The sequence below is a fragment of the Gymnodraco acuticeps genome, unplaced genomic scaffold, assembly GCF_902827175.1.
Source record: "Gymnodraco acuticeps unplaced genomic scaffold, fGymAcu1.1, whole genome shotgun sequence".
Classification (NCBI taxonomy): Eukaryota; Metazoa; Chordata; class Actinopteri; order Perciformes; family Bathydraconidae; genus Gymnodraco; species Gymnodraco acuticeps.
The window spans coordinates 985171-1003313 of record NW_022992001.1 but is presented as its reverse complement, the minus strand read 5'-3'; the positions used below and the strand labels follow the sequence as shown (position 1 = coordinate 1003313).

Genomic DNA, 18143 nt, shown 5'->3' with positions numbered 1-18143 from the left:
CATTGGCTGCAGAACTAACCTCCCAGAATTAATGAGCTCTGAGAGGCACATAAGAGGTCTCATCGCTTCTGCTGAGTGGAGGGTCCTTCGCACCTTGATGTCACATGAGGTTGAGGCCAAGTGACACTAGGGTTTGGATTATTGTACTACAGATGCGTCTGTCTCAAAAATGTCCATGAAGGTTGCCTGTGAAAGGAGCCTATTGCATCCATGTACTTTTGTTCAAACCAAACAAAAAGTCTGAAATATGTACAGGACTTTCGTCGAAGAAGACAATGCTCATGTACTGCGTGAAACCAATGGGCCAACATGGACTTATTTTAACTCACATAACATACTTAACTTACGTAGGCTACATAGTAATTTATGTTACATATTATGCATAACTTGACTAAAAGGAGAGTGATTTTCAGTTTTGGGTTTATGCCATAAGTGGCTGGAAACATCTAATGTTGCTTAAATTGTCTTCAAATGTAAATAGTCAACTCTTTTGTTAATATGTCTGTGACATTGTTATTTTTCAGTTTTTTTATAAAGCTTACATAGCTATACACATCAAGTAACGTGCAGCATTGGTTTGGCGCCTTGTGGCATGTGCTGATGTATTCTGAATGTACCTCATCAGGATTTGACTGATTGCCATGCAAGGCTCTGAAGGTTGTTATGTTTCTGAATATTTTTTGGAAAAAATAACCCTTTTACAAAGCATTTGGTGGCTATCCATGGTGCTCAAACCAGAACAAAAAAGGCATAGACAAAGCAAATAATACTAGAAGTGTCTCAGGGGGCATCCGCGGGACACCCACTCTTAACCACTTAGAATGCTTTGAAATTAGCTTCCTTTAATCCTGCAGCTAATACGATACAAAGACTTTAAGGATAAGAATTAGCAGGCAGTATTAAACACCTCTGCTCCTTCAGGCTCCATCCTGCCGTCAGTTCTACCCGGAGGCAGGCAGATTTATTGCGAAAGACGATGCCGGTTAGGTTTCATGCTGCCATTTGCCATCCATCTAGCAACAGTAATATATTGGTTGCCACATAAAATACAGAAAGTAATAAGAATCCAGCTAAGAGGAAACTAGGCCAGTTGGTACCATAAAACATTGCAGTAAATAAAGCACAAGATTAGCATTTTCCACTATTGAATATTGAAACATATTGCTGATTTTTTAAATGTTAGAACTGAAGAACTTTTCATTCTCAAAGACTTCAAACAGTATGGATCCTTAAAATGATTGAATGTTTATGAATTTCAGAGGGAAAAAATCGAGAAAGTTTATTCAAATCGAGAAAATTCAACATAGGTAATTGAAAGTGACACCAGTGCCATCTAGTGTGACATAATTCACTTGTATCCATGTGTCTATGCAGTGTTGAGTCCTTATATGTGGCTTGGAACGTATTTGAATATCACATTTAGTATGGTGCACCAACTTCACCAACACTATATCACAAAAAAGTCAAATGTTCCTCTGAGGAATGATCTTAAACACTTCGTAATTAAATTCTGAGTGACTCTGTCTAGGAAGGAACCAGTCACAGGTAGACCAGGTCTCCCTGCGTAAGACATGAAGTGAAGTTGTTGTTGTTTGTGTTTAGAAGAGAATTCACAGCAGGGCAGACGTCTGTGCTCCTTGTCTGTTTACCATTGACAGAGCGCAACAGCCTGTGTGATAGACAGTTTTACCAATCAGTCGAGCTGCTCAGGTGCAACACTCCAGGGGTCCCTGCCTGTTTACAGCCTCAACGGGCCAAAAAGCACAGGCCTCACTGGGTGACTGCCTCCCTCCTTCTAGAAAAACCCTCCCCTGTTTCTGTATCTCTTTATGCGCCTCCTTTTCATCCCTCTCTCAGCCGCTGATAGCTCCTAATTGCTTCTCATCTCTGCTGAAATGCACAGTTTGAAGCCAAGTATACCTGCATCATCACAGGGTGCATACATTAAATATTTAAAGAAGCACATTTTGAGCCTTAAAACACCCCTATCTGCGTGCTGAAAGTGAATGCAGCTCCCACATATATTTCTGTGTGCCAGCTTTATCGGCCATTTGTCATTGCATTAGGATGTCATCTGTTTTATCTTCCACCAGAGGGATAATCGTTGGAAAAGATGAGGGGCAAAGATAACCACGAATGGTGGCATTTATAGTCAAATGGGCTTAAATGCACGCACGCACGCACAGTCTCTATTTTTTCTTTATTAAGCTGACCCGATGGTGTTTTTACTACTTGGTGACTGTGAAATAGTTATTCTGTTAATATAGAGTGGGTTCCGAAAGTCATCTTAAAGACTGGAAAAATATTGGAATTAAGAAAAGCGCATGTTTCAGGTCATGAAACTACTAAAACAGTTTGAAGTTTCAGAGAAATCTTGAGCATAGTGTGAGGAAATAAAGTATATTTTAAGAATTCTTCCTAGTTAGCCTTTCACACAATTGAAAAAAACAGCAAATGTATTTTCTGTGGCTGTAACATCGCTTACACACACACACACACACACACACACACACACACACACACACACACACACACACACACACACACACACACACACACACACACACACACACACACACACACACACACATAGCATGTATACATCACTTCAGGGGACATTACATTGACTTACATGCATTTCCTGGAGACTTATCCTAACCTTAACGATAACCAACACATGCCTAACCCTAACCCTAATCCTAATCCTAACCAAGTCTTCACCCTAAAATGAATGATTCCCGTCATGGGGATCTCCAATTTGTCCCCATGCACGTGACTGTGTAAACAGATTTAGGTCCCCACAAGGATAGTAATGCTAGGCCACACACACACACACACACACACACACACACACACACACACACACACACACACACACACACTGGATAATGTTCAAAGGATCTTCCATGGTTAACATAAGCAAAAGCACTATCTGTAGGTGTAACATACTGTAGCTATCATATATTCAATGTGTGACAACATTTGTCTATTATCACAAAGGTTTCTTCATTTTCTCCCAAGCCACAACTCCCGCTGTAAGATTGCCAGCTAACAAAAAGTATGTTTGAATCTGATTTGGTTTTAATAATGGCAGGCAAGTGTACATTTCATATGTTATGGCTCACTAATGACCGATGTATGGGTCACAAGCGAGCCATCAAACATGAGGTAGTATGTAGACTACATATTAAAGCTGCTGCATAGTTTTCAGACATCAAGAAATAAATGTATATAAAATGCATTTAGAATACACTGATAGTACAATCAGCATCATGTCCCCTCATGCTTACAAGACTGACTGCTTATAAGGCAAATAAAAAAGATATAACAATAATGAATGGACTGACCCTCATACAATATATATTTTTTACATTTAGGGGAAAGTAGCATTTGTTTGTCCTTGAAAAGTTTTGATGTTGTCCATGAAAATATGTGTGAGCCCTTTATAGAGCCGCTTTAGTCTGATCCTCTTTAGGGGAGCATAAACAAGCTGGGATTGAATTATTGGGATTAATAAGGCTGTGATTCACTCGACTGTCTTCTCTGCGTGTGACTTGTAACCAAATGAAGGTTTGTGTTAGTGTGGCACTCAACACAAACATGATGTGTGATCTATAATAGGATTTATGGCTGAGTAAGATTCAGAGAATAATCCAACAAATAATGGTGTTTATGTCAGTGCAAGTGTTTGTTCCGGAAAATTCACTCCAGCTGCTGCCACATGCTGGCTTTGAATTCTCTACATTCTGTGGTCTGAAAACACTCACAGTCCCTGGTACGTCATCCGTTATTCACACATATCGATCTGTCAATCATGTAAAGTGTATATCTGGGGGAGGTTTCATTTAATGAATACGTGGATAAACATAACAAATGCACTTCTTCCATACGAGGGCCAATAAACAGTTTGAACATGTAAATCATAAGCCTACAGTCACCAACCCAATTGAACGCCCATTGATGAAAAAAAAAGGGAAATGTATGTTTTATAAGAATATCTGTCGCCACAGATAATTTAGTTCAGAACATGGAATAAAAACACTTTTGCCATTTCAAGGATTCAAGGACCACTTTTTGTCTTTCTGCAACACAGGGTTGGAATTACTGTAGGTGTCCTCTAGTGTATTTTGTATTATTACATTTGCATCAGGAGGAACAGTGGCAACAAAAACAGAAGGGAATTATTCTGGCATTTCAGACTTCCGGCATCCTAAAATTAAAAGTTGGACACTATAGAAACTCTTTGAAGTTTGAACACAAATCACCACTGATGTGAACACTGTCCATTTCCTTTCATCTCACAGAGTCCTGCAAGCTGCCCGTCACGTACATTAGCTTGATCTAGTTTGCTACTGTAGCTATATTCTGTAGGCCCAAGAGTCTCTGATTTACCATTGCTTAATGAGCCTGACTCTTACTTCATCCATCTTTCTTTCCTATACTTCATCCATCTTACTTTCCTTCAACTGGACATTAGCCAGGAGCAAGCAGGGCCCTGGAACTGACTCCCTGCATGGTTAAGCCCTGTGTTAACATAGTGTCTGTTTTTTACTCTGAGCGCTTCATCATTAATATTCGCTTCTTCAAAGGTCCCATGACATGGCCATTTCTACTGATCATAATTCCATTGTTGAGGTATAAAACGGCATGAATTGCTTCGTCGCAGTCATCTAGAGATCCTCTGTCTCGAGCCAGTGAACTAGCGGGCCATCTGGAGTCCCCTGGAACCGAGGGAAACTCTGAAAGAATACGCCCATTGGCTACAAATCAATATGTGATTGGTTGATCAAACTGTCAGTCCAAACGTACGCTCTCATTCAGTGCAACGGCCAGGGCATTCGATCAAGGATGTAGAATACCTTGGTTGAAGGATATTCTACCCAGAGACCCAGAACAAGATCTGATTGGATGCTTTTTATTACATTTCATTTATATAATTAAATCGTTTTTTGTTTGTTTTATCTGAGTGTTCCAGGGTATTCTCTGAAAACCAAAAATGACACCAGTAACGACGGTTCGCCACTGGTTGACAGTGGTTGTCTCAGTTGTCTCACAGTTCAGTGCATCTATTCCAATTTCAACCATTTCATCTCCAAGGTACATGATTGTATCTTCTAGCCTTTTATATCTAACCAAGTATGTAAGCCTGACGTCATATGGACATCAAATACTACAATAATCCAATTTTTCTCTCAGTATACTTCATGTATTTGTCAATGTATAAAACTTTCCACGTCTCAGACCTTCAAATGTCTTCAAAACAAGCCGCACACGTTTGCATTGCAGAAAAATGACCTTTCAAATAAGGATTGTGCTGTACATTTTCCTTCACAATGTCATGTCTTCTTTACATATTTCCCAGTGCCATTCTCTTCCATATTCAGTGTCATAAAGTGCAGCCATCCGTTACTTTAAAGTCCCTGTGCCTCTTTCTGAAATGGAAAAGCAATAATTCCCCTTCTCTCTGTCTCTCTACAGCTCTTTGATGGGATCGAGTGCGAGTTTCCCATATTTTTCATCCACATGATGATTGACGGTAAGCCTTGTTCTAACCAAAGCTGCCTTCTCAATGCCTCCAGTGGGTCATTGAGAAGATAGAAGACGGTCTTGAAGCATTTGATAGGAGATTGCATTTTGGTGTTTGCAAGGTTTTAGAGGACTAAGAAACACTTTAAGAGATATGCGATGTTTGAAATGTGTGTGGGGGAACAGTCAGTTGAGGTAAGGAGTTTAGTTTCCGCCAAGCATTATTAAATCACCATCATGTCGGTTTCTACTCCACTAACCTTTGTAGGACAAACAAACAATCTGATTTAAGGCCGGTTGTCCCATCTCAAACAAATAAAACTGTTCAACCTAATGGAACCATCTTTTAACAACTCATAAATCACAAAATGAGTTTCAAACTGATCCAAAAACAAGATCAACAGCGCTTGAAAAAGCAAAACTCTATATCTGATCTTGACCCAACAATACAAAACTTAAAACTTAAAGTACAGTGATGTCATAACAAGAAGGTTACAAATGCAAAAAGCAATCAGAAATGATATGGCCCTGAATGTGTCTGACATTTAAACATTATCATATCTTTTGAAATGACATGACCAATACAGTTAACTAAAAAGCTGGTTGGGTATTCTCTTGATCTAAAAGGTCAGAATAAAGAGGCTGTCTAGTCTGATATTATAGATTTAACTTTAAGGACAGAATAGGGCTTTTAAAGGGACAATTTATATCAATAATGCAATTGTTTTCCTGTTGTTTGTAGTTATTTTTGTTGTGAAGTGTAAGATGTAAGACCTATCCTGCCTGGTGATACGCTTGCAGGTGTAGTTTGGTAGAATGAAAATAGTTCCTTCATTTAAGTGCCCCCAAGGCAGTCTACTCTGTGCTGAGGGCCAGACGTTAGGGTTAGGGTTATACCTTCCCATCAGCAACTTTGTATTTTGTGTTAAGCCAATTAAATGGTTTAGAAAGAAAAAGGTTCCTTCATGAAACGGCTCACAACGAGGTATATTCTGGTCAAGATTTCTGGGAACCAGACATTGCTGTTGAGCTTTCTTCAATTAACTCTATTGGTGCTCTAAGCACCGCATATGTTTCCATCCAATAGGAGGAAAGGCAGACATATGTAATAATTATTTTAAATTAGGTTGAATTACCTCTTCAAAGCTTCAAAGCTGATATAACACCAATAGTTTTAATTAATATAAAGTGCTAGTTCATAATAGGATAGGCAACTGTTGTTGTCATGTGTCACACAAAGTTCAATCCAACTCTAGAATTAGTATCATTAATAAGTGTGTACTTGTTGCTAAAGTGTATTCATGTTGCAGGGGTTTTCCGAGGAAATCAAGCTCAAGTCAAAGAGTATCAGGAACTCCTTGCACCCATCATCTTCCAGTCTTTTGAAGGTAAGCAATCACATGAATACCAGGCACATAGTAACCAGTACATGGAGGGAAATTACAGTGCACAAAGGCAGTCAAATTATAGGGATGTCAAGAGCTGTGCGTTCCTATTGGTCTGTTCATAATAGAACAGGGATAATTGGAGTGTAGAAAGGATAATGATGTGAGACAGAGCTCCAGACATCCCCACAATGTCTTTACCGGTCATTTATAGATTAACACAACTCTTGTAGTTAATTGGTTGGAGTTTAATACATTTAAAATGTTTTTCGTTTTCACCATTTATGCCCATGAAAAGTCTTAACCCACAGATGTATCAGAATGCAGAATTCAGAATGCAGAATGCTTAGAAGCAGCTATTGTGTGTTCTGCTGCAGGTTTGTCCGACCTCCCAGATGTCACGGTCTCTTATTGTTATGCTGATACCTAGACTTATGGATAGATGAGTAAAGTATTTCTCGTTGTAGTGAGTTAAAATGTCTAGCCGACTTGGGTATGACTAAACTTTTCTTCTAAGGCCACCATCAACCCTGACTTTTAATGGCTCCAATACTTTAGTCTATGAACAAATGCCTGCCAAACAAATGACATTTCCATTCCCCAAATTCTAACATTTTGTGTAAAGTGTTAATAAATGGCTTAAGACTCTGAGGCTATGGATACACTAAAGATTCTCTTTTCCCTGAGGCTAGCACAGTTTTTTTAATTCATTGCAATGCTAGCAGCGTAATGACGCAGTGTATATTCTACGCTCTTCCAAGTTTTGGGTTTAGACATTTCCATCAGCCGCTTTATATTTTGTGGTAAGCACCAATGAAATGGCTTAAGAGTCTGTGGCACTCAGGATCCACTGAAGAATTTGTTTCTGAAGCTAGCATAGTTCTTGTATTGTTTTGCTATGCTAGCAGCGTGAACAGGGCACCGACAGTCTATTTTGCCATGATTGCTACAAGTTAGGGTAAGGGTTAAAGATTCCCATCAGCCAATTTGTATTTTGTAAGTGCCAGATAAATAGTTAAGGGCTTTGAGAATTTGGTCCCCTTAAATAATATTTTACTGAGGTTAGCATTTTTCTTTTTTAGTTATTTATAAACTAGCTGAATTACAAGGTATTTAGCGTGTATTCTGCAATAGCAACAATTTAAAGCATTATTTTCTGGACAAAAGGTAGAAAAAGATAGTGCTAATATACCGAACCCTAGAAGTAACACCTCACCAGCCTTCCACCCATAAACACTTTCAGTTGTGTTATCCAGAATGTTAACCTGTGTCTCTCCAATGTAGGCGAAAGCTTCTTCCCATACAACCTGGGATCTCAAACTACCATGCTGCTCCTACTGACTTGAATACATGTAACTTTAAATCTATACTGAATTTACATTTCGGCCTCTTAGCAATCAGGAACTACAATACTTCCACCACACTAGTTCCACTGCAGTTGTTCAGCAGCTTGGACATCCCTGCTATGGTAGAGCTGTGAAAATGCACTTTCAGTTCAGAATATATACTGTTCCTTTCCTTGTGTATTTTAATTTTTTTAAATATAAGGTAGGTAAAAAAGAAATACCCGCTTTGCTTTTAATAGCACACTTGAGTTTTATTAAACATTTGAGAGATAATATTTGTATTTTTCTAAGATCAGCTGCATCAATATTATTATATATAACTATTAAAACATAAGGATGTTCCCTTTGTGTAAAACAAAGGATTAGAAATAACCAGAGGTGGAAGAAATAAGATATTTTACATAAGTAAAAGTAGTAAAAACAATGTAGAAATAGTCATTTATTAAAGTAAAAGTATGGCATTAAAAATCGGACTTACGTTAAAGTACGAGCATCAAATATATTGAATGTACCAACAACCAAAGTAACTTTTTATGCATAATGGCAATTTTCTAAATGATACATACTTTATCACAGAATTATAATTAGTTATCTATTATGTTAACATCATTTTAATTTTGCAGCTGGTAAAGGCGGAGCTAACGTTAATGAAATATTATACTGTCAAGCATCTTTATCCATAATAATACATCATGATTCATTTGTCGATTTAAATATTGTATTAACAAATGTACAGTACTTAAGGAAAGTACTTGAGTGAATGTACTTAGTTACTTTTGACCACTGGAGACTACACATAGACACTGTCTTACTTGTGAACTGGTTGCTATACTGTGTGCATCACTACTGCAGTCGCATTAAAGTACGATTTCTACCACACACAGACTCACACACACACAAATACACACACATATATACACACACACACACACACACACACACACACACACACACACACACACACAGTGCTTACCGCCCCCCTCACTCTCTCTTCCAGGTCATGCTGTGATCCCAAAATACTACTACGTTCCAGCTGACTTTGTGGAGGCGGAACAGAGCAAGCATGGGAGCCAGAAGCGTTTCCCTAGCAACTCCGGTCGTGATGGGACGATCTTCCTGTGTGGTCAGGCCCTATACAACATCGCCATGCTGCTGGGTATGTCTCTGTGTGGATGCTTTTCACCCACACATTCATTCTGTTCATTCAATATCAGTCTTTAGCCTCATCAATAATACAAAAGTGGAATGCCTATGAGGTCACATTTCACGAGTGTTCGAAATTGTTAAAAATCAATCAATTGGATTTGTATTATCTAATGAGAGTAAATATATCTTAATTCCTCACTGACATGAATCCAAGGACGAAGCTTGACGTGTGTGTGTGTGTGTGTGTGTGTGTGTGTGTGTGTGTGTGTGTGTGTGTGTGTGTGTGTGTGTGTGTGTGTGTGTGTGTGTGTGTGTGTGTGTGTGTGTGTGTGTGTGTGTGTGTGTGTGTGTGTGTGTGTGTGTGTGTGTGTGTGTGTGTGTGTGTGTGTGTGTGTGTGTGTGTGTGTGTGTGTGTGTGTGTGTGTGTGTGTGTGTGTGTGTGTGTGTGTGTGTGTGTGTGTGTGTGTGTGTGTGTGTGTGTGTGTACTGGGTGGTGTATTCTCAAATTCTAGTGGATGAGCTGATCAGCCCTAAAGATATTGATCCAATCCACCGCTACGTTCCCCGCCAAGACCAGCGCAACGTCAGCATGCGATACTCCAATCAGGTAAGCAATTCAACTACCATTGAGCGTCCTTGCTTTTGCTATCTTCTGAGCTCTTCTTAAACACTTTCCAAAGTTATCATGAATTTTGAATCTTAAATTCTCATATGTACTACAGACATCATTCTCAGTCCAACTTTGGATTGTAGTGCTCCGTGTTAAACTCTTGTTGATATCACTTCTAATAGAAGTTCAGAGCTTTTGGCATCAAGTAATCCAGACATACACATGTAACAAAAAAAAGATCTGCTGGCTGTTGATTTACTTTGGAAATGATTTTTGCTGTAGAGGGGGTGGAGGACTGCCATCATTGGAAAAATAAAAGTGTTATGTTTGAAATGTATAAAGCCGTACAAAGAAGACAACTTTGAAATATATTTGAGTTATATGTTCGCAATTGTAGAGCTTGGAATCTTTCAATCCAAATGCTTTGCAATCATTAATAATCATTTAATTGATTGTTTTCATATTCAGAACACACTGAGCCTCAAGACTCTCTTTCCATTGAGGATATGAAACACCCTATTTTTCTGTCTATTAGCCAAAAAACACCACAAAGGCAATCAAACACAAAATCCACATCATTCACCAATATCAAACAGTTTAGAAGTTACATTGTTAAGTTGTTGAAGGGGCCCTTTTAATCTTTTTGGAGTTTTTCCTTTCCTGTAGTGTGTTATACAGATTTGTGTGCATGTAAATGGTCTGCAAAGGCTTGAATCCCAAAGTTCCCTGCAGAGGGAGTTTCTGTCCAACACACTCTCCCCATGCCTAAAACGCCTTCATTGGACTCCTTTGTTTACTTCCGTAACCTTGTGACATCACTAGCGCCCATTTCTGACCCATGTCTAAGCGGTTGACCAATCACAAAAACACAGTCGGCCAGCTAACCAATCAGAGCAGACTGGGCTCTGGTTTCAGACAGAGGGTGAAAAGAGGTGCTGCAGCACAGGCAGTATGAGAAAAACAAAGAGTAAAATATAAACTATTACACATCTGTCTTAGTTCTTTATTTATCTACAGAGATTGGGCCTCAGAATAGACCGGAAACTATTCTTTTACCGTTCTGTTTTAATTTCACAATAAAGTTAATAGTAATATTTAGTTTGATATTATTATCAGATTATTATCTAGACAGCTGGGTCATGTTCTGTGTTGCTATGGGCTTTTCCCGTCACTTTTGTGTTACAAATATCAAAACAATGTGTGGTCGTCTGTGGATAACAAAATATATCCGTCGTCAACTAAACCGGAAACAGCAGTATATTTTATTTTGTTAACACTTTAAACTTGACAGCTTTTTAACCCGAACCACCTACTGGTTGAAGCACGTTATTACACGTTTAGAGTCATTGCAATGCAGGAAGATTGTGTTGCTTTTTAATGACTGTTTTTAAATGCTTTTTTCTGAATGTCTTTCATTTTTGTAAAGCACTTTGAATTGCCTTGTGTTGAAAGGTGCTGTATAAATGAACTTGCCGTGCTTTGCCTAAGGTCTGCTGCATGTTTTGTTGAATGTGTTATATTTGATGAAAACATTTAAATATTAAGAGTACAAACAAATTAGGGGGAAAGTAGAAGGTCAATGATAGAAATATAGAATAGAAAATACCAAGAATATACTGTAAATGATATCTACAATAAAACATTTAGTGCTGGATGTACAAAGATATTATTAGGAGGATTGTGCAAAACAGACAAACTAATTAGGTCTGTTAGACAGTTTGATGGTGGAGGTACACACATATTGATAGATGTCTTGTAATGCACTGTTGAGGAACCTGCGACCCAAGTTTTTCATCATTGCATAACTACACCGTAGTTGTGTATATGATATGTCAATAAACCTTTGAAAATCTTGAAAGGGATGTGCAAAATAGCCATTATATAATTTTGTTTGTCTTTTCAAGCACCCACTATCAAACAACTCTCCTGATTGTTGGCACTTGACAATCACCTTCCCTGAATTTTACTCAGGTGTAACTAAAGTCTGATTTAAGGGTTGTTTATATTTCACATCATTAATCAGAATCTGTAAAGTAACTAAAATAAATGTAGTGGAGTAAAAACACCACGTTAACCTTAAAGAAAGCCCTCAGGATTATAAAAGACCCCCATCACCCCAGCCACAAACTGTTCTGTCTGCTGCCGTCAGGCGGTGCCGCAGCATCAGGACTAAATCCACCAGACTCAGAGACAGTTTCATCCCACAGGCCAGAAGACTATTAAACACCTGAACTTTTGAAACAACATCCACAACATTAATCTGGCTGCAATTTACAAATTATTCATCTAATATATCATATTCCAGAAAAAAGCAACAAAAAAAAGCAACAAAAAAACCCAGCATGTCAGCTAGTATGAACAACACTAAAGAGCTTCAATATCATGATTTAACTCTCTATGGCATGCTATTATTCTTTAATACGAGGAATGCTAACTCTGTAAGTGTCTCAAACTTTGACTTTATTGCACTTAAGTTTTTTGACATTTAACTTCTGGGTAAAGATGTTCTCATATTGTTAGGGGTCTTAAATATCCAGACTTATACAAGAACACATCATTATTTAATTTCCATATGCTCATGCAGTCCCCTAATAGTGGGTCTGTTGCACTAATTGATATGTTAATTGCAAAACCAGCCAACTATAGATGGTTCATATTAATTAAAACAGTCTTGTCATTCAGTTATCATGGTTTAAATCAGTGGTCACCATCCTTTTCTATATGTCAGACGTCCTGCATCAGACCTGTCAGATTACCTTATATGTATACCCATTCATCATCGCCATAAAGACTTTAATGTTCCAAATAGGTAGGAGTTGAAATATTATCGGATGGTACGGTATTCCTCTTTATTCAATTGAACTGTCAACATTTAGATCTGTTGAGTTGTTTTGCTCATAGTACTACCACTTGGAGTTGGACAAGTTGCATCCATTCCTTTGGCACATTATTTTATCCACCTTATTTACGTAATTTAACTATGTATCCATTCTTTAGGCTAACTATTAAATCACATTTTGTATTCAATTATTTATCAATTTTTGTTATCTCTGTACTGTTCCTACTAGTTCTCGAGAACTCTTCGTCACAAAAAGCGTTGTTCAAGTGTTTTAGTAGACTCGATACATTTAATTATTTTCAATAACAAGTTCATCTTTCGTTCTATTGGATCAAATCGATTGAGCTACTTCAATCTTTCTTCATACAAATGCAATTGCATGAACATCCCCCGGGTACAAGTAGCCCTGGTTGGCAATCATTGGATTGCTTAAGGGCTGAAGAGCAGATCAGGTATTTAAAAAGATATAATCAGTTCCTTATGGATTATAAATTGTCTTTGATCGGGTTTAAACAGAGAACAATGTAAATATGTATATGGCATGTCAGTATATCAGAATCATCTTACTTGTGTTAGCAGATGTGGTGTGATATTTCTCCGTAGTAAAACAGGATGAATGCATGCAGCTCCATTGTGCTGCCAGCATTGATTTCATGAATTTAAATGCGTGTGCAAAGCTGGACTTCCCTCAGGTAGGCTGCATATTTTGTTAAGATTACTTTTATCTCCATAACACTCTGTTGAAACTGGATTTGTAGGCAGCGTGACACTGACAGCTGTGGTGCGCCCCGCCTCTGAAGGTAGCAGGTTCTGCTCTGCGGGAAGCCCATTAACAAAAAAGCCTATAAAATAACATTTAGTGTAATGGTTCCAGCCCCATGCGGTCCAAATAAATGCAAATGAATGGTTTTACTTCTACTTTATTTCTGAAAAAAATGTAAGCCTGGTTATTTGCTGTCACAGTGATGAGGCACTATATTTTCATGGCCATTTGAAATGTAATTTGAGGTCTGCACAACTTGTTAATGAGGTTATGGAAGAACTGACAACTTGATACAGAAGTTTTAATGCAATCTGTGAAAACTATCTGGGTGCGCTCAGTTTAATCAGTGAAGTTGGAAGATTGGAAAGAGATGACAAATGAATCCAACTAAATCAGCATCAAAGTAAAGGCTACTGCACCTGGTCTTATGATCACCCAATGGAAGAACACCTGAGTGGCTTATTACATTACCTTACATTACATTTCACTTGTTAGATGCTTTTATCCAAAGCGACTTACATACTCAGTACTGTGGACAATCCCACAGGAGCACTTTGGGGTGAAGTGTCTTGCCCAGGGACAAAACGACATGCTGACTGCAGTGGGACTCGAACTTGCTACCACTTTATTTGAAGTTCAGCGCACTACTCACTGAGCCACAGCCTCCCATTGTGTCGTGCTGATTATGCCTTCAGCGCAATCATTGAGCCGGTTTCATGTATCTCACAAGAGCACTACAGGATCCGTGGTGCCTACACCTCTGAGTGCAAAAAGGTTTATAAAAGACATTGAAATACCCAGTACTAAAAAAGATAGGCCCTTGTCAGGATTCCCTGCACACCAACATTGCTTTGTTGCTTTAACTTATAATGAAGTAGATGTTGATTGCAGAATGTTATGACTGAAAAATAATGACACCATTGGTTTGTACTAAAAGCCTTTTTTTAACAATGCAATTCTGTCTACCGGGTACGATCTCCCTAGAAAATGAATGCTTAGAATGCTTAAAATATATGGCAGAAAGGAATTGCGTCAACCATTGTGCAGCCAAAACAGGAAGAGGCTAGCACTTGGGTTTTCACTGGATGCTACAGCTAGCTATCTGTTGTAAGCAGAAATGGAGGACTTTGGAACAACTGGAGTCACTGTAGAAACCCCAAAAGAAATAGAGCTGTGTTTAAGGTGGAGGCAAAGAAGGCTAAAAGAGAGTAAACCTCGGACAAAGATTTACTCAATAAGAGTTCTGGGACTTGAGAGTGTTCTGGACCCACATTCAGTTGGCATTATTTCTACCGACTGGGTAATTAGCCATGGATATGAAGTGAAAACGGAAAGCAGTCTGGTTGTCTTTCGAACAGCAGCACCAGCAATAATACCACCTTAAAACACTAAGGTTGGGATCGTTTTTTGGCATCATCAATAAATTGCCTTATCACGTGTCCAATCCAAACCCATGCTAAATGACGCACCTGATATCAGTCAGTGGACTCTTCCAGGGCTTCATTGGTCATGATAGTCACTAGTTGGCAACTATCACCTTATTTCAAATCCAGCAGTTAAAAGCAACATCAGCATTTACAGTATATGGATCAATATTTCTGGCAACTTGGTAAAAGTCCAATATCTACTCTGTGTTTTCTTGAATAACTCCTGAGGGAATTGTCTGAAATGTCTCTATAGCTGCTAACTGCTCAACGATGTTTACCGGCTTGTTGCTAACTGTGTCTATTTGCTATCTGATGGTTTGTTAGAGCTTTTTTGCTAAAAACAGCTGCCTGCTGATGAGACTTCCAAATGTATGTTTTACAGCAAAATGAACTTTATCATTAACCACATCCAAAAACCGAATGTTTAGTCTGTGCTGTGTGCGTGTCATACAAACGCCATGATTGCAGTCATTTACTCTGTCAGTTTGTTCATTTGAAAGGAAGGCATCATAACAAACAGGTGTCTTTTTATTTTTCTGTCTTTACAATTCAGTAAATCTGAGAAATCACCTTTGCTAGACCGAGTTTTCAAGCAGTATCACCTGGAAACTGATGTGGAGCATATTTTATTTCCCTGGGAGACATGAAGGCAGTAAATTAACAGACTTTCAGTTTCCGAGTGTACCTGTTTACTAACCTCAGCCAGGAGAAATCAAATGTTGTTCTCTATTCATGGGGCTAGTGGTAAACGCAGTGCCTCGCAGGGTCAAACGGCCGAAGAAACTGCACAATGAATTATGTATTGGCGCTATCCTCGGCTGCTTCTCTCACCTCGTCTTTTTTTCCCATCAAAGCTTTATAACATCTATCCACTGCAAAAACTACTCTTATACCATCCATCTTATGCCAATCATTCTTACTGAAGTTGTTTTGAGAATAAAGTAGCAGGAGCTGCTGTGTAAAATGATGAATCTTATTAATATTATCCATCCATCCATCCATCTTCTCCCGCTTATCCGTGGTCGGGTCGCGGGGGTAGCAGCAGTTCCAAACTTTCTTTTCCCTGGCGACATCAACCAGCTCTGACTGGGGGATCCCAAGGCGCTCCCAGGCCAGCGAAGAGATATAATCCCTCCACCTGGTCCTAGGTCTACCCCTTGGTCTCTTCCCAGCTGGACGTGCCTGGAACACCTCCCTAGGGAGGCGCCCAGGTGGCATCCTAACTAGGTGCCTGAACCACCTCAACTGGCTCCTTTCGACGCGAAGGAGGAGCGGTTCAACTCCGAGTCCCTCCCTGATGACCGAACTTCTCACCTTATCCCTAAGGGAGACACCAGCCACCCTGCGGAGAAAACCCATCTCGGCCGCTTGTATTATTAATATTAGACTTTCTTAATTGGTTAGCAAATCTCATAATTAGGTAATTTATAAAAAACTAAGCTTAATTACCAGGTTAGAGTCAGGGTAAGGTTTCTTTAGCTGTAAGTACTTGTTTCAACAATAACCAGTAACTACTGTTTGAAGAATCACATGGGATCCATTCAGATTTGAATTCATTTGAATAGTGGTGTGACATCACAACATTAATTCCCCAAGCAATAACACGTTGGTATTTTTCTGCTAATTTCAACACATGTGTCACCTTTTCTAGCATCCTGATGTCTTACTTATTTCAAGAGTTATTATAAAGTGTAACTTGTTTGAAATCTGTATCTACTCAAATAACTTTTTTTCTCTTTGTTTTTCGTTGTTCCACTTCTATATCTTTCAATCACACCTTTTCTCTCTCAGCTGGACTCTTAGCTTACATCATATGTCAGCAAAGAGGTAAACCATGACAGAAAGGAGAAGGGAAGAGAAGCACAAGGCATATTTATTCACAGTTATGAGTCTACTGTGTTTTAGGCTAGAGATGTGGCGTGTTGTGTTTTGCAGAAGCTGTCTTGTTGCCTCTGCATCATTGACGTCCAGAGTATGGTCTGCGGGCAGAAAGGCACACGGGCATGTTGCGCTTTCACATGCAGTTAGGGCTGGATTTGTACGCTCCTCTTTCTTACTCTGTGCATGCATGACATTTGCAAAACAAACATGAATGTGTTATGAGTGTGAATGCCATCTTTACATATCACTACCCTTGTCTTTCTGTGATATGAGACAGGTTTGTTTTTCTGTGGTTGCAGTTTCATAGCTATGTTTGTGTGCATGTATATTATTCATAGTTCTGTTCCTTCTAAATGTTATGTTCCTGGCATCAATTTATTCCACAGCTGGAGAAAATAAGATGCTCCACAAATTAGGCCTATGAATAGCCTGCAGTGTTGTTACCGTTTGGCTCCACATGGAAGCTTATATAAGGTTATCCAAAGATAATTGACGTCAGCTCTGAACATTACATGACAAGTTACTTATTAGATGCTTTTATCCAAAGTGACTTGCTTACACTCAATACTGTGGAAAATACGTACAGGAGCAATTTAGAGTGAAGTGTTTTGCCCGAGGACACAACAGCATGCTGACTGCAGTGGGAGTCAGGGCGGATTGAACTGGTGCTACTAACCCACAGCCGTCATTCAGTATGGATAAATCTAAACATTACCCATTGGTGAATGAGTGATGCGTAGCCACAATGCCCCGGAACCGGAAGCTGTCATACACTCTAGTAGCTATCCTAGCAGCCAATATGAAACTTCCGTAATTGACATAAAAATGGAATGATGGATTATCAGTAATCATTTCAAAGTGACACAGACACATTGGATTAACCCAGCGTTTCTCAAAGTGTGGGGCGCAGAGATGTGATAGGTGGGTCGCGAATGGACGCGATGAACGGGAGATTATTATTATTGTTTTTTTTTTTTAATAAATGATTTGGACCTCAGGCCGGAATCGAACCTGGGTCCTCGTGGGCGGTAGTGGACTGTTACAGCCGGCGGGTGTTTGCGGCGGCGGATGTGAGCAGGCTCGGATTGGCCACCGGGAGATTCGGGACTTTTCCCGGTGGCCCATACCGGGGCCATGGGGCTTAACAGGTTAAGAGATACATTTTCAAAGTCGGAACTTAATGGATGTCTTTTTTTTTTCTCTTTGGTGATAGAGATATG

At 39.2% G+C, this 18143-nt stretch overlaps 1 protein-coding gene across 3 annotated transcripts in view; it reads left to right on the top strand.

The window, feature by feature from the left end:
* The window catches only part of phkb (phosphorylase kinase, beta), a 144442-nt gene that overhangs the window by 54950 nt on the left and 71349 nt on the right, over positions 1-18143 (top strand). For all 3 annotated transcript variants that reach the window (XM_034201272.1, XM_034201271.1, XM_034201273.1), the window contains 4 exons: positions 5479-5536; positions 6837-6914; positions 9255-9413; positions 9916-10010. In XM_034201272.1, the coding sequence (XP_034057163.1) occupies positions 5479-5536; positions 6837-6914; positions 9255-9413; positions 9916-10010 (390 nt within the window). The remainder of the gene's footprint in view (positions 1-5478; positions 5537-6836; positions 6915-9254; positions 9414-9915; positions 10011-18143) is intronic.